Source organism: Adiantum capillus-veneris, chromosome 23, assembly GCF_014529385.1.
Source record: "Adiantum capillus-veneris isolate H3 chromosome 23, ASM1452938v2, whole genome shotgun sequence".
Taxonomy (NCBI): domain Eukaryota; kingdom Viridiplantae; phylum Streptophyta; class Polypodiopsida; order Polypodiales; family Pteridaceae; genus Adiantum; species Adiantum capillus-veneris.
This window is the reverse complement of record NC_140953.1, coordinates 108,081,178-108,109,027: the sequence shown is the minus strand read 5'-3', so window position 1 is coordinate 108,109,027 and position 27,850 is coordinate 108,081,178. Positions and strand designations below refer to the sequence as shown.

The 27,850-nt window shown below is 44.0% G+C and overlaps 1 protein-coding gene across 1 annotated transcript in view; it reads right to left on the bottom strand.

The window, feature by feature from the left end:
* The window catches only part of AAT (aspartate aminotransferase), a 64,411-nt gene extending 43,675 nt beyond the window's left edge, over positions 1-20,736 (bottom strand). Inside the window, exons 1-4 of the mRNA XM_086496355.1 lie at positions 20,456-20,736; positions 19,802-20,033; positions 19,517-19,610; positions 19,338-19,441 (exon numbers count right to left, since the gene is read on the bottom strand). Coding sequence (XP_086352481.1) covers positions 19,338-19,441; positions 19,517-19,610; positions 19,802-20,033; positions 20,456-20,598 — 573 coding nt within the window. The 5' untranslated portion in view covers positions 20,599-20,736. The remainder of the gene's footprint in view (positions 1-19,337; positions 19,442-19,516; positions 19,611-19,801; positions 20,034-20,455) is intronic.
* Positions 20,737-27,850: the final 7,114 nt, after the last annotated feature.

Sequence of the window (27,850 nt, the reverse complement as noted above, 5' to 3'; positions counted from 1 at the left end):
GTGCTAAAAGTCTGTTCAATCCGTTCTTTTCTATTGGCACGTGGTGCCCGTCTTGTGACAGTGGTATCAGAGCATCAAGCATGTGCTTTTCTGAAATCATACCGGTCCTACAAAGAGCAGACAGAGCTATCGGAAATTTATTTGAGGTATTTGCGCCCTCTACCGGGTCTCTTCACGAGCAAGAGATCCAGTGTGATTGCTATCTTGGGACTACCATCGCCGCCAAAGAAACACTGTTTGTCCAAGAGCTGATGGACCATGTTGTGCTCGGCTACGACCTTATGGAAGAAACCTAACCCTAATTTTTGGTGCAAGTTTCAGGATGGAAATTCGGTCGACTTTTCGAGCTCGACTGATGTCGAGATTGCTTTTTTAGTTTGAAATCTGTTTCAGAACTTGTTTGGTGATCCTGTTTGGAATTTGTTTGAAATGGATGCTATCTGTTTTGAACCTGTTTTGGTGCCGATTTGAATTGTTTGACTCTGGTTTGATACTGGTTTCAATGATTGGTGATTTTAGTCCCGTGTGGAGAAGTGAGAAATATCGTTTTGATATGTTTGAACCTCGGAACGACGCAGGCCGAATTCCGTGTATGCTAGAAAACCTCCGAACGACGTAGGACGATGCCTGGGGAGCGTTTGGTTGTATGCTTGAACCTCCAAGCGACGCAGACTGCGGTCTGGGAAACGTTTGGTTGTACAGTCTTCTGAGCTCATGGCCCGGACCTTTTTAGGTTATTTGCGAGGGGAGTGACGAGGTAGTCATTGAGTAGCTTCATACCGCAGACCGTTTGTCTCGGGGGAGTGCTCAGCGGCATTGTTTGTTGTGTCTTGTAACTTGCATATGTAAGCATTTGTGTTGCATTGTGATGTGCCAATTACTGAATATTCCTAATTGGATGAGATTGCCTGGGTATGTAATTTTTTTAGTGCATCAAGACACCCGAGGAAGATCACTACGGTCTAGGTGTGATGGCTAATTTTACTACGCTGGAATATCAAGAGTTTCTATCTGGACGAAGGAAGCTAACTCCTTGATCAAAAGAGCAAAAAGGAGAAGCTAACTCCTTGATCAAAAGAGCCAAAAGGAGAAGCTAACTCCTTGATCAAAACAACCGAAAGGAGAAGCTAACTCCTTGATCAAAAGAGCAGAAAGGAGAAGCTAACTCCTTAATAAAAAGAGCAAACTGATTGTCCCTCGGAATGTTCCTCGGAGAACTTTTCTTTTGAGCTAACTTGAGTTGTTTTGCAGATATGTTGTAATCGCGGACGATTACTCTCTTTCAAGAAGGAGAGATGTAACAAACTGCTGACGTGTCAACCTACTGAAGAACGGAGCTACTGGCCGAGGGACCTAAACCCTAGAAGACGCAGAAGCAACAACATATTTCCGAAAATTGCCGAACTGCTGATGACGTGGCAGATTTCCGAAAATTGAGTTGGCATGATGACGTGGCAGGTTGTACGAATTTCCGCGTTTTGCACTGGCTGATGACGTGGCAAGCTGTACTGATTTCTGTAAATTACGCTGGCAGTTTTTGGCATTGCTTTTTGGACCAGAAGCTTTTGAGTTTTGAAGGCTTTTCACTATAACTGCTTTTCAAGCCAAGGGCCTTTAAATATGAGGTTAGGGCTCATTCTCTGGCATGCTTCCTGGAGAAGGTGCAGAGTTTGGAGTATCGACCTGTACAGTGTTGATGCAAAATATAAAGAAATACCGAAAGGGGCACCAAGGTTTGGGGCCAATACTCTCTAGGGTGGAATTCCACCACTCCGTGTTGTCTCTCTCTCTCTCAATTCAGTTGTTATTGAAGTGCTAAAAGTCTGTTCAGTCTGTTCTTTTCTATTGGCACGTGGTGCCCGTCTTGTGACACCAACGGCTTCCGGGACAAAGTATCTGCCACCAAATTCTTCTGTCCCTGCACATGGACAATCTCGAAGTGAAACTATGACAAGATGTTCGCCCACCGCATATGCTTTTCCGATAGCTGCTTCTGTGACAAGAAGTAGTGTAAACTCTGATGGTTTGTAAAGACAATAAAATCCGCTCCGAGTAGGTAATGTCGCCACTAAGTAAGAGCATGGATAACCGCCAAAAGCTCTTGCTCATAAATCTGTGCTGTCAATTCCGGCCTTGAGAACAATTGGCTCTCGTAGGCAATGACATGGCCTTCTTGCATTAAGACACACCCAGACTACGATCACAAGGATCGCAATATACTTCAAATGACTTCTGCAAGTCCAGCAAAGTCAAAACTGGTCCTGTAGTCAATTTCTCTTTCAATGTCTGAAAGGTAGTCACCTCTATGGGTCCCCACGACAAAAGGACTCCTTTCTGCCTCAACAAATGCAAAGGGGAAGCAACCTCTGCAAACTTTCTGATGAACTGCCGGTAGTAAGAACATAAGCCCAAGAAGCTTCCAACTTCATGGACATTCTTCAAATCGGGCCAATCACAGATAATCTCTATCTTGGCCAGGTCCATCTACACTCCTGCTGCTGAGACAATGTGTCCCAAACAGGTGTATCTCTGGGTTCAGCTCACACGGTAAGGTGGCCGTTTCGGTGGTGTGATTCCAAGTAACAGATCAATGGTATGATCCTCAGGACAACTCGCCTAGCAGGCCCTCTGAAAAGCAATCGGCATGAGTGTGGAGAAAATATTGGCGTTCTTTGTTCAGGTCAAAGCATATTCGACCTTCATTCATCGTCCAATCCTCTCCAAAAAAAAATGAGTAAAGAAACTAAAGTTCATCAAGTACAATCTCTGAGCCCTTCATTTGTCAAAGTCGCATTCTCGACCCGTCAATAGTCAACCACGGCGTTGTTCTTGTGTTACCAAGGGATTTCGAGTAGGACGTCACAACCTTCTAGGTAAATTACGTAGAAATCGTCGGGCCCTAAACACCCTTGTCATTGCAAACGAAGTTTGCCAATGATCAGTGTAATGGCAACATCCCGTCCGGGTGCCGCCAGAACTACCTTCGCCTTTGGCCTCAGCCTGTCGAGCGTAATTCCAAATCAAGCCGCCAATTCAAATGAAAAGAAGTTGGCCTTGGCTCCTTCAAAAGAGCTTCTTGATCTTTCCCTTTGCCCTAAAAAGGGCAAAGTTTGTACTTTTATTCATTTGATTCGGTTTGGGCCCATGCAATGTGGTACCAATTCTGTTTTTTTATCCATCTTTTCTACCATGTCCCTCAGCTGCTTTAGAACTTTCTTGCCTTTCTTCATCCTATTCATTCGGTGCCTGGTTAGGGCACTTCGCGGAGATATGCCCAGTTTCCCCGCATTCAAAACACTTCCCCTCTTTGATATAGTTGATCCTCTCTCAACGAGTGAGCTGGGATCGTGCATCCTTTTCTTTCGTTTCTGGGGTGCTCTTCTTCTTTCTACTTTCATGTCACGTGACACATCCAACCCTATGTGTCCGTGGACAAGCTACAGCATGATCAGAGTTCAATTCAGTCAAGTCAAGTCTAGATTAGAAGTGATCTGGCACTTTTGTGAGTCTATTCGTAGACCTTGCATGCCCAATCACTTAGCATAGATGCATATCCTCTGGTTGCACACAACATGATCATCAGTAATCCCTTCAGAATCCATCAGATTCAGTCAGGGAAATTTTCCAACATTTAGCCTATTTTTCCTATTTTTGTATTTTCACTTATTATTTTTAAGTGACTTTCCAACAAAAGTAGGTAGGGCAATTTTGCTAAGTTAATATATAAGCAAACCCAAGTTAGCACTTTCTGGCAGAAGAGGCAGCAAGAGCTCCCCGCTCAACAGGCAACTTCTCAGCAGAACCCGCAGAACCCCCAACCTTGGCGCTACCTTTCCCCATAGCCTAGCATTTTTGGATTGGACAACCTCAGCCGTACTCGCCAAGATCTGGCGTTTTCAGCATTGCCTTGATCGCCATCATCATCAGCATCCTAGCTTTGCAGATTGCTCCCATCACCAGCACCTTCAACTGCTAGCGTTTTCAGTTTTCAGCATTAAAGTCCATCAGCGATTCCAGCCAGCCTAGCGTTTTTGCTAGCTCAGAAAAGCAGATCAGCATTAGTGGTTTTCAGCCCTTGCCGCATCAGAACCACAGCGTTTTCAGCCCTATGGAACAGCAGTAGAATCAGCCCAATTGGTTGCAGAAGTTCCCCCATTTTCAGCCCATAAAAACGCAGCCAAAACAGTCATTTTCTCAACCACCGAAACAGTCCCGAACTTCAACAGATAGAAGACCACAGATTTCAGCCATAAAGTCGTCGTCGTCATCATCGGCATAGTCCAAGTTGCATCAGTCCATTGCATACGCATTGTACCACTTTGTGCAATCAAAAGGTAGACCACTCTCGCCGACGAGAGTGGGACCTTCAGAGGAGGGTTTTACAACGTCTCTGGTGTCGTATCTCTCTTCTCTCTCTATCTCTCAGTCTCATACACTTGCACGCACAGTGTCCATTCACTTTGTTGTGATCATAGCACTTTCCAATAAGAACGGAAGGCTCTCCCTTCCATAAGAACTAAAAGGAACCTTGAGCACAGTTCGGAGCACTCATCTTGAGCAAAGCGCAAACAAATCATTCTGCTGCACCTAATGAAGGAGTACGAGCGGAAGTGCGACGCGAGAGAGAGAGAGAGAGAGAGTGCGAGAAGAAGAGCACGACGATATGGTGAACTCGCTCTACTGTAATGTGTAGAGCATAGTGAGTTCTTATTAGGTTTTTACAAAAGAATATGTGTACATACCTGGCGGCCCGCCCGCTTACCTGGGCGACCACATTGGGCTTTATACCCCAACAACCTCCCACTTAAAGTCCAATGTGGTACTTTAAGTGTGAGAGAAGCTACTATACAAGCTAATATACAAGAGATGTAGAGAAGTGATGTACTACCCTACACCTAACTGCTTGCGAAAATGCGCAAAGCTCTCTAAGGGAAGTCCTTTTGTAAGTAGATCAGCAGGATTTTCTGTGGTGTGAACTTTGACAAGCTGAAGTTGCTTATCCTCGAGCATTTCCCTGATGAAATGATACTTCACATCCACATGCTTTGTCTTTGAGTGATAAACTGGATTGCGAGCCAATTGTATAGCACTTTGACTATCACAATATAACACAGGCATCTCTTCTTTGATTCCCAGATCTGTTACTAGTCGATTAAGCCAAATTGATTCTTTGCATGCCTCTGATGCTGCAACATATTCAGCCTCTGTAGTAGACTGAGTAACACAATCTTGTAATCTAGAACGCCATGATACTGCTCCACCAACCAATGTAAAAACATACCCTGACGTAGACCTTCTGTTGTCTAAGTCACCTGCATAATCTGAGTCTGTAAAACCCTTTACACTTAGCTCCTGACTCCCATAACATATACGCATACTCTTTGTAGCTTTCAGGTATCTCAATATTCCTTTCACTGCCTACCAATGTTTCTTGCCTGGGTTTGACATGTGTCGACTTACTACTCCCACTGCAAATGCAATGTCTGGGCGAGTAGCAATCATTGCATACATCAAACTACCCACTGCAAACGCATATGGAATCTTATCCATTTCAACCTGTTCTTCCTCATACACAGGACAATCTTGTTTGCTAAGTTTCACATATGGTGGCAATGGAACACTCAATGCCTTTCCCTTCTCCATATTGAAACGTTGCAAAACCTTGTCAATATACTCTGTTTGAGATAACCAAATCAACTTCTTTGATCTGTCTCTCTCAATTCGAATACCAAGTATATGACTTGCCTCACCCATGTCTTTCATGTCAAACGATTTTGCCATCTTTGACTTCAAAGCTGAAATTTCTTCCAAGTGCTTGCCAGCAATCAACATGTCATCCACATACAAAATAAGGATCAGCCAACTACCATCCTTAGCCTTCTTTGTATATAGACAGTGATCGAACTCACTACGTTTGTAGCCTTGAGAAAGCATAAACTTGTGGAATTTATGGTACCATGCCCTCGGTGATTGTTTTAAGCCATAAAGACTCTTTAACAACTGGCATAACCAATCTTCCTTGCCTTTCTCAACAAACCCTTCTGGCTGCTGCATGTAAATTTCCACATCTAAATCACCATGCAAGAACGCTGTCTTGACATCCATTTGGTGCAACACCAAATCTAATATGGCAACCAATGCAAGAAAGCATCTCAATGTAGTCATCTTGACCACCGGAGAGAAGACTTCATCAAAGTCAATGCCTTGTTCTTGCTTAAAGCCCTTGGCAACAAGCCTTGCTTTGTACTTTGGCTGACTATCATGAGCGGTGATCTTATACCTGTAAACCCATTTACAGGGTAGAGCCTTTTTGCCCCGTGGTAATTTAACTAGCTTCCATGTCTGGTTTTTATGCAGAGCTGTAATCTCTAACTGCATGGCCAATTGCCAATTCCCGGAGTCCTTCATTTGCATTGCTTCCTTGTAACATGAAGGCTCATTGCAATCAGTCAACATGACATAGTTCATAGATGGAACAAACCTATCAGGAGGTCGCGTGACACGTCCAGATCTACGCACAATAGGTGGCTCAGGCTCAGCCACAACCTGTGGTTCCACCCTATCTTGTCCTTGCTCCTCTTGAGCCCTGACATTTTGTCTTGCACGTGCAGGTCCATCTTCTTGGAAGACAACTTTTCTAATCTCCTCAACTCTCTCTGGTTTAGAATGATATTTGGATTCATTAAAGTGAACATCATTGTTGCGGACAACCTTTCTGGATTCGGGATCCCAAAGTTTGTACCCCATCTCACCAGAATTACCATAGCCTAGAAAGATGCACTTTCTACTCTTTGGCTCAAGTTTGTTCCTAAATTCCTTTGGAACGTGAGTATATGCCTCACAGCCAAAGACTCTGAGATGCTTGTATGAGGGCATTTTGCCTGACCATACCATCTCTGGCACTGAATCCTTCTGCAAAACCTTGCTAGGAGATCTATTTACAAGATGAACAGCTGTTGATACAGCTTCAGCCCAAAACCCATTTGGCAGCTGTGCATTAGACAACATACTTCTGACCTTCTCTTGTATGGTCCTATTCATCCTCTCAGCAACACCATTTTGAGGAGGATTGTAAGGAGCAGTAAGTTCACGTTTTATACCTTTTGACTCACAAAAGTCCTGAAAGGCCTTTGAAACATACTCTCCACCATTGTCAGTGCGTAAGCATTTAAGCTTCTTGCCACTCTGATTCTCCACAAGTGTCACAAACGTTTTGAAAACACTAAACGCTTCATCCTTGTGCTTGAGAAAGTAAACCCATACTTTTCTCGAGTAATCATCTATAAATGTCATAAAGTAAGAAGCTCACCCTAGAGATAGGTTAGGCATAGGTCCACACAAATCACTATGAACAAGTGCCAGCTGTGTATCTCTTCTACTGCTTCTATGCTTATGTGGCTGCTGTGTTTGCTTACCATATAGACAATGTTCACAGAATTCAAAATCATTAAATGAAAAGCCAGGCAAATAACCAGAACGAGACAAGATTTCCATTCCCTTCTTGGACATATGTCCTAACCGGCTATGCCACAAAGAAACGTTCGGCTGCTCGGTTACATTGATTACATTTTTAGAGACATTTGATACATAAATCATGTAAAGTCCTCCAGACTTTACTCCATGTGCTACTGTCATAGAACCTTTGGATATCTTCCACATGTTCTGTCTAAAAGTGGTGACGTAGCCAGCATCATCAAGTAAACCTGTGCTGATCAAGCTCTTTGTAATTGCGGGAACATGTCTCACATTCTTCAGCGTGAAAGAAGAGCCATTCTGAAACTTCAATTGAACATCTCCAACACCTAAGATCTCACATGTCTGCCCATTGCCTAGCCGAACATGATCTTTAGTGGTCACATAAGAGGTAAACCACTCCTTGTTTGGAGACACATGAAGTGATGCCCCTGAGTCCATAATCCAATCACTCAGTGCATTTCCATCAGATGCTGTAAGAAGAGCTGAGTCCATTGTATTCTTCAAGAAGTAGATGTCTCCTGACACTAGACTGTCATCCTCTGCAACAATGTTTGTCACATTTATTTCTTGAATCTTCACTGAGGACTTGTTCTTCTCACCATGGTCTTCGGCTTTCTCTTTGCCTTTTTCTGCTTTCCATTCTCTGCAGTCTCTTTTCATGTGACCCTTCTTGCCACAATGGTAGTATTCTATGTCACTCTTGCCTTTAGCACTGCGGGACTTGCTACGAGACTGATTCCTCTTTCCACCTTTGTACTTTTCTTTGGTTCTTCCCCTGACAACTAAGGCTGTTCCTTTGCCTTTGTCCATTGTCTTTCTATTGGTTTCTTCAGTAAGCAGACTTCCTTCTACACCTGCTATGTTCAAACCATCTGGAGGTGCAGAATTACTCAAAGCTGTGCGAAAAGTGTCCCAACTTTCCGGCAATGTGATCAACAGGAACATAGCTCTAACAGGTTCATCAAACTTGACACCTTGAGCTGACAACTAACTATAGATTGTGTTGAATTCATTCAGATGATTCGACATAGGTGTCCCTTCTTTCATCTTCAAGTCAACAAGCTTCTTAAGCCAGTATACTTGTGAAGCTGCACTCTGCTTCTCATAAAGATCACTCAGCTTTAACCATGCTTGATAAGCCGACATCTCATTTGCTACATTGAAGTAAACGCTTTCTGCCAAAGTCAGCATAATGGTAGAAAGTGTCAATTCATCCATTTCGCTCCATTCATCTTCGTCCATATCTTGTGGTTTTATCCCTTTGAGCTTTATAGGTTTTATCTGCTTCTTTTGTACCAACACGTGCCAAATCTGCTTCTTCCACAATGGGTAATTGGTTCCATCCAGCTTCTTGATATTGTAAAGAGCAGTGTCCTGTGATCCAGCCATAGCTACGCTTCACAGTAGTTTACTTTTCTGGGAAAAATTTGGCAAAGTTTCCCTTGTAAACTGACCTCTGAACCAATATCAACATGTCAAATGAACCAAGAAAGCTTGAGATTCTGCAGAAATTTTAACAGAGTCTCCTTTGTAAAATGGCTCTGGTGTACTAAAAAACAGACCAAAAAACAGCTCAAAAAACACAGTCTCTCTGACACTGTAAGCTGCGGGTAAACCTGTCCTGCACCTGTACTGTCTCTCACTGTCCTGTCACTGTCTTATAAGCATAGACTGCGACAATGCCTCAACGGCAGTAAAGCAAAGATGCAATCCCAACTGTCTAACTCACAATCAATACATCCTAGCTGCCTATCTAAGGGTGCTCGAGGGATCGCTCCAAGACCTGTATCACCGAAAGGATCTCAACATTCGAGAATCCCCCAGCTCAATAAAACCTCACTTGACCCTCAACAAAGGCTGCAGTAAATCTAACAGTACATAGACTTCCCACAAAGTCATACATCCACAAATTTCCCACTGTATGCTGTAACCGCTGCGGCGGTTGTTTGCTGCGTGACTCACAGCCAACAAACCCTCAACAAATATACATCATATCTGACAATACATCCCATGTGGAAGTACCTGCAATGTCAGGATGAAATCTGGAATATCAAGCAGCAAACACAAGCTACCTGATGAACTAGTGGATGTCATCTACAGTCTGTGTGTAGATGCGCCCGTGTCGTATGTGACACGTCTCCAAGAACTGTGAGCCGTCCTTCGATGTGTAGACAGCCACAAATCAACACTCTGGGAGTGTCGTTATCCTCAGCACCTACAGTCGTAGGCCGAAAACCCCAAATTTGCAGAGTCGGATCTGCACCTGTCGAGACCACGTAGTCGAAAATGGCCTGCACATACCTTTGTCGAAGCCGAACGGTGGCCGAGATGACCTCAAAATGAAATTCTGACAACACCGAGCCCTTCGGGCTCGTCCACGAGATTTAGGGCCGTGTCTTCGCCTATCGAATTTTACTCCAATCTGAGTTGGTGACTCTAGCCTCCTGCAGTGCTACCCCGAGCCTCGATCTGAGCTCTGATACCAGTTGAAGGAGTACGAGCGGAAGTGCGACGCGAGAGAGAGTGCGAGAAGAAGAGCACGACGATATGGTCAACTCGCTCTGCTGTAATGTGTAGAGCATAGTGAGTTCTTATTAGGTTTTTACAAAAGAATATGTGTACATACCTGGCAGCCCGCCCACTTACCTGGGCGACCACATTGGGCTTTATACCCCAACACCTAACATTGGTATCAGAGCTTTGGCAGTGTTCTGTATCACTCAAGGAAAGAACCACAAGAATTATTTTTTTTGCTTGTTGAGGTCGCACGAACCCAAGTTCGCTTGGGCGTGTCGATTCCTAATCGTGTTTTTCTGAAGAGTAACAGGAATCCCAAGAAAGAAGGGCTTGTCCAGCCTCCCCTTGTGTCTCTTTTCACTCATTGAGAGCAGACCGTGCACTTAGCGGCCGGCCAATCGACGTGAGGTGGGAAAAAGCAACCTTGGTGTGAGCGCAAGGCCGCCAAGGGGTGCGCCCGCGGAAAAGAGTAGAACTTGGGTGAAGAGAAGATCCTTCTCAAACGCGATTTGCAAGCAAAAGAAAACCCCAAGAACCTCAAGAACCAAGACCCGCAAGAACCCAAGTTCCTCGTGAACTTAAGAACCCAAGACCCCCAAGAACCCAAGTTCCTCGTGAACTTAAGAACCCAAGAACCCACAAGAACCCACGACTTCAGAATGATCATCACTCAAAGCGGAATGGATACTTCGCTTGGAGGTGATGAGCATGAGAGAGGCGAAGAAGAATTTTCCTCACAAGGAGGTTTTTCCGACCCTCCCCCTTTTCCATCTACGACAAGGATTGCGCTAACTCCTAGGGAGGAGTTGGACCAAGAAAGAGAAGCAGAAAGAAAAGCTTGCGAAGAAGACATGGCAGCCATCGAGCGCCAGTACCAAGAACGAATGGCAGCCATAGCGCGTGCGAGCTAGCAAGCCCGCTTGGCAGCCAAAGCAAGACAAGCAGAATATGATCGCAAGACCACAGCAAGAATGCAAGCGATGTTGCGACTCTTTTCTCAAATGCAGGCACAGATTCAATAGGATCGGGAAAAGGGGACTCTCTCAGTCTCTTCTTATCCAAAGCATGACACACAGGATTGGCATGATTGTGTGAAGCATGATGATGATTTGATTGACAATAATTTGCATGATGATTTGGATGACAATGATTTTCATGATGATTTGAATGACAATGATAAGCATGATGATTTGGATGCCAATGATTTGCATAATGATTTGGATGACAATGACAAGCATGATGATTTGCATGATCAAGATGTGATTTCTCACAAGTATGATGAGTTGCACGAAGAAGATGTGATTGTTCACAAGGATGATGTGTCAGTTGATGCTTTTTCTAGCGAAGCTAACCTCGTTGTAGATCAATCACGAAGAACCGATCTTGGCTTTCGAGTCGAGGTCCAAAGAACCCCCACAGGACAATTCGATCATTCAAGAAGAACCGATCTTGGCTCTCGAGCCTAGGTCCAAAGAACCCTCACAGGAAGTATTATGTGTTCGCATGATTGATACGCACGCATTGTTCGAATGGTTCATTTGTGATCATTTCCTGTATTTTAGTCAGCATCGTTATGTGATCCCTTTTCCTAGACGTGACATATTGTATGTTGAACACGTTTCTCTCATGGATGAGCACGAATGTATGCGGATTTTTCATGAAAAGCTGAAAAGTATGTATGTCAGGAAGTCACATTCCATGTCTCTTCCTTGGCATGACACAGTTGTAGACAGAGCACATGAAAGTATGAGCACCAAACATGGGCATTTCCATTGTGTTTTGCCACAGTTGATTGCTCTAGATCATAAGAGAAAGATTCGATCCCATTGTTTGCATGTGTTTGATGAACGGGTTGTCACTCCGTCTCTATGTTCATCTACATTGCATACACAGTCTTTAGAGAAGACAAGATTTTTTCCCTTCACTTTACATGGAATGTATGTTCATGGTTTTGTGTTGGAAGTGGTTTCAGGAATTTTCAGCCATGGAGATTCTTGAAGACGAAAGAAGCATGATTCTCAACGAAGTTGAAGCAAGGAAAAAACCACAGAAGACTTTGTGTCGCTTTCGGCGCGGCCCAAAGAAGCAAGCGTTGCAGACCTTTATGAAGTTCAAGTACCGCATGACCCACGCATCATAGTGGGCCGACGAAGAGTCCCTTCCAGGATTCCGGGCGATCTCCTTCGACACCATACAGTTCGGTACCAATACTTCACTTTGAAAAGAAGGGGATGTCACGTGACACATCCAACTCTATGTGTCCGTGGACAAGCTACAGCATGATCAGGGTTCAATTCAGTCAAGTCAAGTCTAGATTAGAAGTGATCTGGCACTTTTGTGAGTCTATTCGTAGACCTTGCATGCCCAGTCACTTAGCATAGATGCATATCCTCTCGTTGCACACAGCATGATCATCAGTATTCCCTTCAGAATCCATCAGATTCAGTCAGGGAAATTTTCCAGCATTTAGCCTATTTTTCCTATTTTTGTATTTTCACTTATTATTTTTAAACCTTCCAACAAAAGTAGGTAGGGCAATTTTGCTAAGTTAATATATAAGCAAACCCAAGTTAGCACTTTCTGGCAGAAGAGGCAGCAGGAGCTCCCCGCTCAACAGGCAACTTCTCAGCAGAACCCGCAGAACCCCCAACCTTGGCGCTACCTTTCCCCATAGCCTAGCATTTTTGGATTGGACAACCTCAGCCGTACTCGCCAAGATCTGGCGTTTTCAGCATTGCCTTGATCGCCATCATCATCAGCATCCTAGCGTTTGAAGATTGCTCCCATCACCAGCACCTTCAACTGCTAGCGTTTTCAGTTTTCAGCATTAAAGTCCATCAGCGATTCCAGCCAGCCTAGCGTTTTTGCTAGCTCAGAAAAGCAGATCAGCATTAGTGGTTTTCAGCCCTTGCCGCATCAGAACCACAGCGTTTTCAGCCCTATGGAACAGCAGTAGAATCAGCCCAGTTGGTTGCAGAAGTTCCCCCATTTTCAGCCCATAAAAACGCAGCCAAAACAGTCATTTTCTCAACCACCGAAACAGTCCCGAACTTCAGCAGATAGAAGACCACAGATTTCAGCCATAAAGTCGTCGTCGTCATCTGCCTAGTCCAAGTTGCATCAATCCATTGCATACGCATTTTATCTTCCAGAAAGTCATATTGGTTGGCTTTATCGAAATTCTTCTTCTTTGCGTAAAAGCTGTTGTCATCAGAGTCCGAACTATCCAAAGACGAGTCCTATGTAGAACTGTCAACAACTGGGCGAGATTTAGACTTCTTTGCCTTTTCCTTGCCCTTTCCGAAGCTTTGCTTTTTGCTTCGCTTTTTCCCTTTTCTGTCTTCTTTGCTCGAGTCAGAAGAGCTAGAAGAACTCGAAGAAGAAGAAGAAGAAGAAGAAGAACTGGATACTCCTTCAAATCGAACACGCTTCTTCTGCTTTCTTGCCGATGCAAATGTAGACTGACGACCCAAATAACCCGGAAAGTCAGTTCCTTTCTTCTGCTTTTTGTCGTGTTTTTCTGCTTTGTTTTGCGCATCAAAAAGCTGAGAGATCCATGCATCAACCACCTCTTCTAATTCTTGCTATGTGTACATCCTTGGAGTAGGAGGTTTCTTGAGTGCCGGCTTGAGGGGTGGTTCTGTGGTTTGCCGCCACTGTGAGTGCACCTCGTCAAAGGAGGTCTGGCTCATAAATTTTGCAAATTTCTGGTCCTTCACAAAATTTAGCATCGTCTTTATCGTCGATAGATCGTCGACGCTCCATCTCTTAGAGCTTCGCCTCAGTAGGCCGAGGTGGGCCATACTCCCCGCGTGAATCCTCTTCGTGATCTCTTCCCGCATCTTCGGATGCAGAGGAAGTCGACTGATCTCTGTCTGAATCCGTAAGTGCCGCATAAAAAGGATCGGATTTCCCGGTAGAAGAGAAATCGGCGTGCTCTGATACCATTGTAACACTCCAAGTCGAGATTCTACCGCGACACCACAAGAATTCACTTCAAAAAATACACAGTTCATAATTGATTCGACACTAGCCCGACGGAGTTTCGTGCCTGGAGATATTGGCCCCAAAGTCTGGCGCCTCTTTCTGTTTTTTTTTGTGTATTAATCTACAACTCAAAGTACAAGGGAGAGGTCGGGACTCACTCTCAGACTTTGCCTCCAGCTGCTCTAGGAAGTGAGAGCCCAAGCCACTATTATATAGGTTTACAAGGGATGCTAAAATCAGAGCCCCAAAAGCTTGAAAATCAAAAGCATGTTCTCTCTCTCACAAGCTCTCTTGAGCAAATAAAGCGAAAGCTCTCTCTCTTTCCCAGCTGCCTTGCATAGCTAAAAAGCAGCCCAAAATTTACCAACAATTTCCATATGCAGTTGTGTCACGTCAGCTGTACGGATTTCCGTGATCTGCGCCGCAAAACGCGGGCATGTCCATACGGTGCAGCCGCGTCATCATTTCAACGTGAATTTCCAAAGCAGCAGGGCGGGTGTGTGTCACGAGGACGTGGCAGTTATTAACCATGTCACAGAGATGTGGCAACTGCTAACCTTGGTTGTTGGTTTCTTTCCAATGGGGTTTATTTTATTTGTTTAAGACCCTCTTTTTGAAGTAGCAAACGGTCGGACATTGTATGGCCAATGTGAACGGTAGATTCACCCGCAGACGAGAAGTGGTCGGCATTGGAATTCGTATGGTAAGAGGATGTCTAGGCTCAAAGCAAGATCATATAGGTCCCCCCGTCGCACTTAGCAAGTTGGTGGATACTAGGAAGTGAACTCAATTAAGGCGTAAAGTCAAGGTGGGACTACCAACAGAAAGTATCCGACAGTTGGGCCATATTGCACTTTTGGATGCGGTCCCAATGAGGATAGATGGTCAGAAGACCAGCGGGAGCCCGACGGAAGCATCTCCTAAAAATTAGGGAACTGCTATTTTGGGCCGTGAAATGTGTTCGTGTCATTACCTTCGGTATGACCAAGGGAACATTTTAGTACTCTGCTGCAAAGTCAACTGATGCACAAGTTGAGAGATTTTTAAGCAGGAAACCCAATGCGGGGAAATTGCATGTATGAGTGCCAAGTGGCACTTTGTGGTCAATTTACCAAGTTTGGGAGAAGAGAACTCGTAACTGACTTTTGAGAGCAGTTTTGGAGGCTGTTAACTTGGATTTTCAGCCATTTCTCTCCATTTTTGAGCTTCCCATGACTTTGCCTAGGTCCAAGGAGCTCATTTTCAGCATTGGAAGGCATCAGATGCGTGTTTGCAGGGCTGTTTTGCTGCGTTTTCAGCGATACACAGGTTTTGGCAGCCATGGAAATCTTCCCCTTTTTGCATCTATTTGTTCACAGATGCATTACAGGTTAAGGGCAGAAGAGGGGGCGCTCGATTTATGCTGGGAGGATGCTTCATTGAGAGCCTGTCACAGGTTAAGAGCTATGGAGTGCTTTCTTTCCCTCTATGTACAGTATGGTGACGGGAGTGATGCCCCACACGCTACATACTGCTCTCTTTCTCCCCTACGTGCAGTTATGTGATGCCCCACAAGAGGGCTACTCATTTGACTGATGTACAGTTGTGTGGGTTCATGCTTTTGTGCTGAGGCAAGAGCCTCCTTGAGCAGGAATAGGGGTAGCTAACTGCTGCTCCAAAGCAGGCACTGGTGAGGGTCATAACCTCACCGTACAGGTGCAAAATCAGCGCTGTGTATGCGCTGTAAATTCACTGTTTTTCAGCCGTACGGACGCCAGGATCATTGGGAATCGTGCCCCACTGGCAAAGGACAGTTAGGGGACTGTTTGGGGCTGAAAACAGGGCAAAAACCAGTAAATACAGCGTCCTGAATTTATTGTTTTTGGACAGGAATCAGAGGGTATACGCCAGTGCAAGCGAGTTCCAGCAGGGGAATTGGTTTCGCGCAAGTTTTGGGGCTGTTATGCTCCCGAAATTTGGCCAAATCAAATGGTATCTAGGTGGATACACGTGAAGGATTCCCAGGACCTTACCTTGTAATTTACCCTCCTAAAGAATAAAGAAATACCGAAAGGGGCGCCAATTTTGGGGCCTACAGGTTGTCGGCGTCTGCTCGGAGCATTCTAGCTTCCGAGCCGTGTGTGTATTCAAGTGTTAACTCCCGTCGCAGGTTTTCCTTGCAAAGTGCTCTGTGTGTGTGTTTAAGTAAAGAATTTCGGGTGAAAGCCAACGCCTACCACCCTACGGGCCGGTTTCAGTGTGTGTGTGTGTGTACTGGGCAGCCACATCACCAGTTTGTGACACTTTCTATAGCCCAAGTGTGGTAGATTGGTTATGCCATTTCCCTCTTGAATAACAGGTCTTGTGTCACATGCACATCTAACCCTATGTGTACGTGGACAAGCTACTTCATGATATGGGTTCAACTCACTTAGATTAGGAAGTGATCTGGCACTTTTGTGAGTCTGTTCACAGACCGTGCATGTCCAGACACTTTAAGAGTAGATGCATATCCTCTGGATGCACACAGCATGATCATCAGCATTACCATAAAAATCCATCTGGAACATTTTCCAATGCATTAAACCTATTTTCCCTATTCTTGACATTTTTCACTTATTATTTTTAAGTGGCTTTTGTTAGGAACTGGGTAGGGCAATTTGACTAAGTTAATATATAAGCAAACCCTAGCACTAGCATTTCTGGCAGCAGGAGGAAGGAGAGCAACAAGCACCCAGTGCAGTAGGCCATCTGGAGCACCTTCTCAAGCAAGAACCACCCCCTTGAAGACTTGGCGTTTTCAGCAATGACTACACAGCGTAGTTTTCAGCCCTATAGATCAGCGATTTTCAGCCATCCAGCGTTTTCAAGGCAGCCAATCCGGCGTTGCCTAAGCAGCAGAACCAACGTTTTTCAAGCCTCAAGACCAGCGTTTTGGACAACATTAGGTCAGCGTTTTTGGACAGCTTTACACCAGCGCTTTTCATCCCACATGATAGCGACTTCGGGCCAGCACATCTGCGCTTTAAAATACCAGCAAATGCAGCATTTTGCGACAGCAAATCAGCCGATAAAGAAATAGCCGAAGGAAGCCAATTCAGTCAGCCACCGTCGTCGTCGTCGTCGACTTCATCCCAGATACACTTTGCATCAGCATCTTGTACCGGTTTTTGTGCAATCAATAGCCTAGACCGCTCTCGCCATCGAGAGTGGGGCCCTTGGAGGAGGGTTTGACAACTTGTCCGGTGTCATATTCTCTTCTCTCTCTATCTCTCAGACTCATGCACCTTCATTCAAATTTCACAGTGTACCACTTTGTTTGTGATCATTTGCACTCTCTCACTAAAGGAACGGAAGGCTCTCCCTTCCGTAAGTAAAGGAACCTTGAGCACAGTTCGGAGCACTCATCTTCAACAAAATTCAACATTCACTTCCGTTGCACCTTACATCTTGAGTTCAACTCCTCGTCGGCTAGATCTTTAAGGTCTCTTGGGATAGTTTCCTACGACGTTAAAACTCTCTTCTTCTTCTTCTTCTTCTTCTTCTTCTTCTCTCTCTCTATCCCCCCAATTATGTTCTGTTTAGCTGGCATGTGGTGCCCCTCTACAATTATAGGACCCCGTATCATGTAATACATTGTGCACTGACATATATATTGCATCTCCGTCTCTGGCTGTATATGGCTTAGGCGGCATATTTTGTTAGTTGTTGATATCCCTTTGAATCTACCAGTCTCAATCTCAAGTTGGTCTGAAGATGTACGTATCTAACCAATGGCACACCGTAACGCATGAGATAGATGTGTATCCATATAGCCGGGTCAAATCACAAACCCATCCCTGTGAGTTGGAATAGATGCTCTCTATAGAAAGCCATCTTCGTGCCCAACTCCTGTGTCGGCTCTATCCATGTCCTCCTCGTGTCCAACTGGGTCAGCCATTCAAGTCCTCGCAAATGAGTCTAGTTATCTCCATTCGTGTAAGAGACAATGATGGTGCATCAAGGAAGTACCGAAAGGGAGGCAAGTTGTCCATGTTAAAGCCATGTATCTAGAACCATGAGGACATCTATGCATATCAACATGATGTGCCCCCTTGTAAAGCTAATTGTCTGGAGGACTAAAGGGCCAATCTGGCATATCTATCTCTCGAGTTACGAGGCCCCCCTATGGAGATAAGAGGCACTTACTAGATCAGTCTCCTTTATGCACAGCTTATGGAATACTACTGGCCTTGGCTCTAATCAACCCAGAGATCATAGATACCGAGGGCCTCTCCAATGTCCATACTTCTCCACCCATTTGACCACAGAGGGTCCACAAAGCTGAACCCCATAGAGCATAGCTGAAGCTACCAAGGTATCAAAAAGCCAAAGCTTTGTTTGGGGTTCCTAGAGCTGAACCTAACAACACATCCTCTCCAATCCTCCCAAGGCCGCATACGCTCTAGTCAGTCTAGTCTCTGCTGCTCTCTTCAAAGAAAACTTTTGCCCAATGAAGACTACCCTAAGATAAGTGTATGCATTTGTGTACTCCACAGTTTCCTAACCATAAGTGAATGTAGGTCTTGATCTCCTGATCCATTGCGGTGTACATGACCCTAATTATACTAAGAAATACAAAGAGTAAATCTATAATTTCAGATTTAGTTGAACCCATTTTGAGTATCAACATCAATGAGAGTGAAACAAGGCTGTCCATTGTCTCCTACTCCATTTGCTATGTATATAGATGAGGTTTCTGATTACATTGACAGAGAGGGTGACTGAGGTGCCCAGCTAGCACGGACATGGATTCCATTGTTGATATATGCTGATGATATTGTGTTGATCTCTGACTCACTAGAGGGTATGCAACGACATTTAGATGCATTACATAGCTTTGCATAGGATAGTGGATTGCCTGTAAACCAAGGTTAGGGTGTTCAACTCCAAGGTATGCAACGACATACCTGTATGCTGATGATATTGTGTTGATCTCTGACTCACTAGAGGGTATGCAACGACATTTAGATGCATTACATAGCTTTGCATAGGATAGTGGATTGCCTGTAAACCAAGGTTAGGGTGTTCAACTCCAAGGCTTGAACCATGCTTCCATACCCATTGCCGTATGGTTTGCATATGGAAAAACTATGCTCAAGAAATTCACACACAATTCTGAAACCTCAGTTGACTACAGGCTCTTTAGTATGCTAGATCAAATGAACAAGTAACTACAAGCTCTGTGGTATATGCTTGCACCCAAATGACACAATAGGACCACTGGGAATAAGTCAAAACTTGCACATTGTTTAGGCAGCTAATTTTGTCTACATACAATTTAATAAGCATTACGCTGTAGTAGTTAAATCACAAAGAGTAAGCTTTTTGAGAATGACCTCATCCCCTGGAGAGCACACGGCAAGAACAGCCTGTAAAATGCTCTGCTTGGCTCCATTGCTCACCAAAATCTCATCAGTTGAGTATGCAAGACCATTTTCCTCTGAAACAGAAAGAGTATGAGCCTTTGGCTGGTTTTAGCATACATACCTGACAAAAAGAGCCCAAGGGTTATTACCTTGGAGTTTATGGCAAATGGCCTTGCGTAATTCAAGGGTTCCTGCATTTGGTGTGTAGCGGGTGAAGCCATTCTGGATTGCCTTGGTACCAGCCTGAAAATGAAAACCAAACAAATATTCCTTATGCAAAATCCAAGACCCTCTCTTGTCCCCTCATGTTGCACCTTGGCAATTTCCTTATCATAGCCCACTTTCAACCACATGAAAATGTTCATTACGATATGCACAATTCTGGCAAAAAGTTGATCTTGTATTCAAATGCATTTGCATTGAACAGAGCTCACCTCAACTATGGGCTTTGGGGTGTCAAAGTCAGGTTCACCTGCTGCCAGTCTGATAACTGGAATGCCAGATTCAACCAATGCAGTAGCATAATCAGCAATCACCATGGTTTTGGAAGGTCTGAGAGCTGCGACACGTGGATTTAGAGAAGTATCTACAATAGCTCGTCCATTTTCTGCCTTGTTGGCTTCAGCAACTAGCTTCAGCCTTTGCCACTGCTTGCAGATCAGAGCCCTTCAAACCACAGCAAGATAAGCATAGAACTCGCTCTTTCATGTTCAATCACAGCACAAAATTCAAAATCTTTTGAACGTTTCGAATTATAGAACAATGGCTTATGTCCTGATGAAATGTGTGACTAGAATTGGATATGCCCAGCCACATCGGACATTCAAGTGAATGCACAGAAACATCCATGAGGATCTTTATGCGCAGTAAGTAGCTACTACTATTGCTCAATGATCCAGAACTGGTTCTGTGAATACAAAAATGTGTAAGTGTCCTGCCGAAAATATTTATATGTATAAGCATGTTATTGCACAGAAGGGTAAAATGCACCCCTCTGTTTAACCTTTTGGAACAAAAAAACCTAGACTTGAACAGATCCACCCACGATGAGACCAAAAACAAGCTAAGCACAGAAAAATAGGGAATACCTTTTGGTAGAGATAGAGAGCCGTTGTAGCGAATAGCTGCCTGTGAACCAAGCTTGGCTTGGCGCTCTGCAATCACTTTCCTTTCTGCAAAGAGCAGGCTGTGGGTTCCGGAAATCCATGATGTCGCAGGTGGCCATTGCCATTTTCTGTTCAAGTGCGCGCTAAGATGAAATGGCGCGTGTGTGTCTGTGTGTGTGAGTGTCGGTTCGTTCTGCTCCTTCCCGTCTGGTATGCTTCGGTTGGCTCTCGCGATCAACGAGAAACGTGAGTTGGCTGCTGCTGGCTGGTCCAAGCACGCCTACAATGGTCAATACGACACATTCTACCTCATACTGCTGGCTGGTCCAAGCACGCCTACCATGGTCACTACGACACTCTACCTCATACTGCTTCTTTCACACACAGGCCTCCGTGGACGGGGGACCACGGCTATGAAGGAGATAATTCAGCCCCCCAGTTGTAGGTATGCTGCAAGCTAATTGTTTTGTTTTGTTTTCGGGGCACGCCGGGCCGCTCCCCTCATACACCAAAAAAAGTATACAAGAAGAACGACCAAGACTATGCACCTCTTCAGCACGCTCGCCACGCCAGCAAAATGTTTGAGTTGTCGCACTGATATATCGCAGGCCGCATGTTCGCAATCGCTCTTTAACCGGTGCGCTTCTGATATATTACACTATTTCAATAGTTTTTTACCCGTCTGAGCTTTGTGTAATGCAGAATGCTGCAAATTTTTTTCCTCTTCGACATTTCAGAGGTTGCGAGTAGGACGGAATAAGCGATCTATTGAAAGGGCCTTGCCAGAGAGAAAGTTCCAGTGTTTTTTTATGTTGCCACAAACTCGGTACCTGAGTTTCCTTCGCCCCCCTTGCCTCCCCCTCACACCTTAGAGGATTGAACCCACCATGTGGGGCATAAGAGCCATGAGCCTGCGAACCAACATCTTCTCCTCCAAACCATAAGCAACCAAAAAGCTGAACCAAAGAGAGTATCCCTCACCTGCACCCATAGAACAACATAACATTCTGTTAGCATTGGCTCTGTATGCAGGTGACGTAAGGGCATCCTAGTTGTTATCCATGTCACAAAAGTTCACTTTTTCTTTGCATATCAACAATTCATTCAATGAAAATTATTAAAAAAACCATGTTTGCCAATTACAAATTCATACAAAGTTTCAACAGCCTACCAACTATCAATGTTTTTAGGCATCTTTATAATCCCCTTATTCCTGCAGGTTCGATTAACGTATGCCCTCTGCCTCGACCATGCCTTGTTCTTTGCCACAAATGAGGCTATATACTCTGCCCTAGCAGCCTTAAGCTTTTTTGAGATCTGTGCTCTCTTGATCGGATTAACTATAGTACTCATCCAAGCTATCATCCTATACGTTGGTATACCCTGATAATAATAGACAAGTCATTTAGTAGAAGTAAACTCTTTTATACAATAATCATATATACGCAGCCTTGACAGGTTATGCATAATATCAAGCAACCTCCATCTTCGTATAGCTAAACCCGAGCTTCTTACTATATGATTTTTACTTGAAGTAATCTGCGCTAGCTCTAGTAACATGCATAGTCAAATGGTTTAAAAGAGCCCCAGTTTAAGACATTCTGTTTGCCATTAGCAGGTCAATCCTCCATTTATGTTAGACATATTGTTATGTCGGGAATTTCTAAGAAAAGTGAAAGCATCATGAGTTATAGTACTCAGAAACAGGAAATTGACATGATTCCAGTCAAATGACCATACCATTCCCGCAAAGAGTCAGTTACCATAACCAGTTTTGGCTTGGTATAGTCGAGCTTTTAGATTTAGACTAAGGAGTCTACTGAAACCAGCATTAGTGCGAAGCAAACAAGAATATATACATTTTCCACTCCATATTTATGAACATCCCATGAGTTTTATATTGGAATTGGAGTTGATCTCTTTAGATAGCTGATTCCAGTGTTGGAATTTAGAGCTACTGGTAAGTCGCCAGTTTAGTCAATTAAATTGGAATAGAGACTAGAGACTGGACTGAAATAGTTATTTGAACTGAAATAGTATACTGAAATAAGAGACAGACTGGACAATTGACAAGTTTTTGTAATTTCAGATTCACATTATAGGAACAACCAGTAGAAGGTATAGCTGATTGAAGCTCAAATGACTACAGTTGAAGTAATGATTACAAGATGAAGTTACAGGCGAAGAGATTGTATCTTAGAATACTCGAAAGCTTAAGCCAAGAGAACTAAGAAGTAAGAAGCCTGATTACAATGTAATGGGTCCTATTTATAGCCTTCTAGAAGTTATTGTAGCAACTACCGTGGTAATTATTGTTGTGTGACTGATCCACTATCCGGCGTTCCAGGAGACAGTTCCCGCCTACTGAGATTGTCTTCGCCTTCTATATCCTTCCCTCCTTTCTTGAATTTTGATCTATTTCTGGAAAAAACTCCACCGGCTGATTCTAAATTGGTGTTGAGGAATCCATTGGAATTTCTGATTGTGGCTCAAACCCTAAACCCATTTATATGTTTTCTGAGTAGGCCGATGTTCCTCATGGGTTGGCCAATGTTCCTCATGATAGTACTCCTCTGGAATTGCTAGCCCATCTGGTATTGCTAGCTTTATGCCATATTTCATGCTTGTTGAGTGCTTGATACCCCTATAATTGTAATTCCAAGGGTGCCCAGCCAAAGAAATTCCAACGTCTTACTTGAAAAATCTACTATCTGATTCTGAGATGGAACTACCCAGTATCCTTCCACTGAACCCGCTTCCTATTGACCTTCTTCTATGCTGGTGCCTTAGAAGTTCCAGTGCCAGCCTTGTCCTTCTGGATAAGTCGATAAATGGCCTCCTCCTCAAGCTGATCCCGCCTTGTTGTGGACATCTCCAATTCATAAGGCGTGAGAGGATTATATGTTTTGGTGTCGGGATCATACAACGTGCGTCTACCCTTTGTCAGCCGGAATCTGGCCAATTTATGACAATGCGAAGCTGTGTGGATCCATCCTTCTGGGAGAGGCTGAATTGTTTTAATACTAGCTTCAATGAGTATCTCAGCCATCTCTCTATATTGTGGCCCCAGACCTGGTTTAGCCATAATATCCTTTTCAGGAATCTTAGAGGACTCCACAGTAAGCTGAAGCAGTTGATTGGTGATTTTGGTGAGACCTTTGAGCTGGATCTTCCATTGTCCCATACAGAGCTTGACTCTCTTCATTTCTTCTTGCATTTCCTGAACATCATTTAATTGGAGAGCATCATTGATCAGTGTATGCCAGGTTTTCTATTCTACAGTAGCTCGCTCGTACCAATCTTGAAGATCATCAGCTATGTTATAGTATGCAAGCCGATCCACTGGTTCTAGATGTTGAGGATACAAAGTGGTAAAAAACCTTTGCAGCTCAGCCGCTTTAGCAGGCAGTGCATATAGGAGAACTGGAGAGTCAGGGACGAACTCTAGAAAGTTGAGAACAACCTGGTTCTCCTGCCGCATCATCTTCTTGGTGACTCGGACCAGCTGAAACAATCTTCGAAGAGAAGTTGCCTGTTTCCCTACTATCATTTGAGTTTGCGGTCCCTTACTGCTAGAAGTCTGATCTTCAAGAATAGCTTGCACCCTTTGGTCTAGAACTCCTCTGGCAATTTGCATTTGCAGTAGGACTTCTTTCAATTGATTTCTGACCTCTTTCATACATTTATACATAGGCATGTTCCCAAGCAGGAGCTCTAATTCAACGGCTAGGAATGACAGTCTGCAGTGGATTGCCGCTGCCATTGTGGATTGACTAGCTTATCATCAAAGGTTAGTGCCCATTCAGGCACTCTCTCTAGTAGCTGAATTCTGCTAGGATGCTCAGGTAGTTGGCACAACTCCTGATCATGAAAAGCGGTTGACTTCCAATGCTGGATCATTTCTCTGGCGTCGACATATAGTCTCTGGAAGCGTTCCAAATAAAAAAGGAGAACATCATCCTCCAGATACATCCTAGTTATAGGAGCTTGATGATGTCTCAGCCACTTGTTCAGTGTGATGAGCTATAATGAATGTTGCTCATCACTTTCCAAAGTCTCAGTCACAGCCTTAGCTTTCCCTTTCACATATGAACTGTGTTGTGACTGGTGTACTGGGGAATCTTTAGTGTTGCCTGGGTGCTGATCATCAGTCCCTTGGTCTCCCGACTACTGATCCTTATACTGGTCTAGCTGTCTGTGTTAGGCTGATTGCCCCATGTGGCCGCTGATCCACCAACACCAGATCCTGAAGGTGGAGACGGAGGAGAGTTATCATCATCATTATGTTTATCTACTGGTTCATCCTCCCTCTCTTCATCCTTCTCTTTTACTTCTTCAAAATCCTCAAGAGGCTCATTTTGCTTCTCAATGTAGTCCAGGATGGTTTGATTTGCCAAAGCACTATTATATTCAGAGAGCTTATCCTGCAAATCACTCTGTATTGTTTCCATAAGTGCCCTCAGATTATCCATACTGAAAATCGCATTGCCCTCTGGATTCAGAATATCATCCAAGTTATTGTACATGTATCTCTCTGTTAAAGAGGCTTTCAATGCAGTGTGGCTGGTCAGTAATGAGTTGAACTCAACTCTCTTCATCCTCAGCATAGTTTCAAATTTGTCAGTAGCTCTCTCAGCCTCTACCTTTCTTCATTTATCCGCCTCATCTTGGACTCAAGCTTTGACAGCTTGCTTCCCAATGTCTAACTAATTTTCAAGAACACTATGCCGCAAGGATCGATCCCCTATATCCCGTTTCAACTTCTCAACTTGCTGCTCACTATTCTTCAGTTCTGCTTTTATCTTGGCCATTTCATCAGTGGATGCTGAGGCATCCATCATTTGTCCCAAGGCATGGACAATCGTATTCCAGGATGATTGGATCAGCACTGAGAAACCATCCATGACCGTTGCTGGGATCAGAGGCAACTGGCTCATAAATTGTGACATGAGCCATATATGGTAGTGTGTTGAAGTCAGGTTTATGCAGGACTAATCGTCCTATGAGAGGATGAGTCTGTAGCTGTTGTAATATGTCCTTCTTGGTTAAGACTAAGCCAATTCTTTGAAAGGGATAGAAGCTTTACTAACTAGACTGGAAGGTGTCGGACCTTTTCCTTTTATCAGTATGAATTGTCGACTACTCAGCACTGGTCTTATTTGGCTGGTCTTTTCCAGCACTAGTGTTTGCTAAACTTTGCCCCGTTGGCTGGCTGGTCCCAACAATAATCTTTACTCGAGGCTGGTCTAATTGGCCAGCTGAATTCTAGCCTACTGGAGATGTTTCAGTAGTCACAGTTTTGGCCTAAATTTCTAGTTGCTTCAAGAAAGCACTGCTCTTGGCCAATGTAGTTTTTGGTCACTTAGAACCACCAGCTTCCACCTGCGTGGCCTTTCTCTTATGACCTGTGAGAGCAAACAGAGTTCCTAGGGTTTCTTCATCAAAGGATAAATCAACATTGTTCATTGCAGGAATGGGCTTTTAACTCCAAGCCATCCGTACTTGGTCATGAGCATCAGGAGAAGTTGCCCAGTAAAGAAACTGACAGACATACCAGGCTTTAAAAACAATATGAGACTTCGACTTAGTCGTCTGCTGAAGCACATTATGCGACAGAATCTGACATAGGTTAATTGAAGCTGTGGCATCTAATTTCTTTGCCAGTAACATAGCAAACAACTTCTCTAAAACATAGGTGGAGTTATTCGTCAGGCTTACAGCTTCAGCCACAAACCGGTAAGCCACGGGGACATCCAAACCTGCTACTATTGGAGCCCCTTGTGCACTGGCCTTGCGTTTTTTCTTGGCTACCTCATCTTTCTTCAGGGATGCACTTATCTATTCAGCAGTTGCAATAGTCGGCTTTGGCTCATTTGGCATTCTGAAGGCATAAGCACTGGCTTCTGGGGTTGCTGACACCTTCCTACCATATACTACAGCGCTGCCGTCATCAACATTGAAGGAATCAAGAACCTGTCTAATGATAGCTGTGTCGAACTCAATTCTTGTGGCTTGCACAACCACATGTAAATCCCACAGTCGTAGCAACGCCTTTGCTTGCTTAGTAAACACATACCTCTGTATTTTACTGTAGGGAACGAATGGTAAAGAAGCTTTGGCAGCAGCCACAAGTGTCCAGGTTTCTTCTAAGCTTTCTTGCATCTTTTCCGACAGTTTCTTCCTACCCATGCACTGTGAAGACGATGAGTCGGTAGTAGAAGAAGACTTACTTGAATATTCAAATATGTATCCAAGTGTGTTCGGTAAAGACAAACGGCAATCGACCGATGCGTCAGATGAAGAAGTTTGTGGTTGTAGTGAAGAAGCTTCAGAGCTTGGCGATGACGAATGTGTAACAGCAGGCAAGCATCGTGCAGGAGATTGAGGAGGAAAAATGCCTACTCGCCTTATTGTTATACGCATCCGCGCCATAAAAGCTCCACTACTTACCGTTGCTAGAGGTCTGTGCACCGCCAATGATGTGGCAAACATGCATTGGTTAATAATCTCCATGTTCCTTGGAATGATTATTACAGACAGTCCGACTGGCCCTTTTTCCCATAAAGACTGATACTGGCTCTGACACTTTACTGATTTTGTCACTGACGTGGTTTCATCGTGCCTGAGCCTCTTTTGTTTCTTTGATTGGCTCTGGTACTGGTTGTACATGAAAAAGACTTAAAATAACTGATTCTAAATTCTCATGACCTTCAGTTCCCAGAATACCAGTATCATTATCCCTCGAAGTTCCCTTGTCCTTCGAATAATATAGCTTGACTTTGGCCCCGTTATAAACACCTGGCAACAATAATCCAGATAAATCTTTCAGCCTCATTGTGCCATTGGAGAACACCCAATCAACTTCATATGGACCGGACCAAGCTATTTTCAAATTTGATTTCTTAGGACCCAGTTTTGACTGATAGAGCAGAACCAAATCTCCTTTCTAAAACTCCCTCACTTTTATGCGTCAATTATGCTAGTGTTTCCTTCTTTGCTGTGCCAACTCCTCTAGTCTCTGTTTAAGATTGTGATTGAAATCCAATCCATACTCTACTGCCATCTTGAGACTGGGAATGACAAATTCCATAGGTACAACAACTTCAGTGCCATACACCATTCTAAATGGTGTCAGTCTAGTAGTAACTTTATAAGCAGTTCTATATGACCAGAGAGCAGTTTGGAGCTTCAAATCCCACTGGTGTGTCTCCTTCTGCACATTTTTAGTGAGAATGGTCTTGACAATCTTGCTGCTTGCCCATTGCATCTAGGATAATATGGTGTTGATTTTCGATGCTTTACTGATAGCATTTCCATTAAGATGTCCATAGTATCATTTATAAAGTGTGTCCCTTGATCAAACACAATCTCCATATG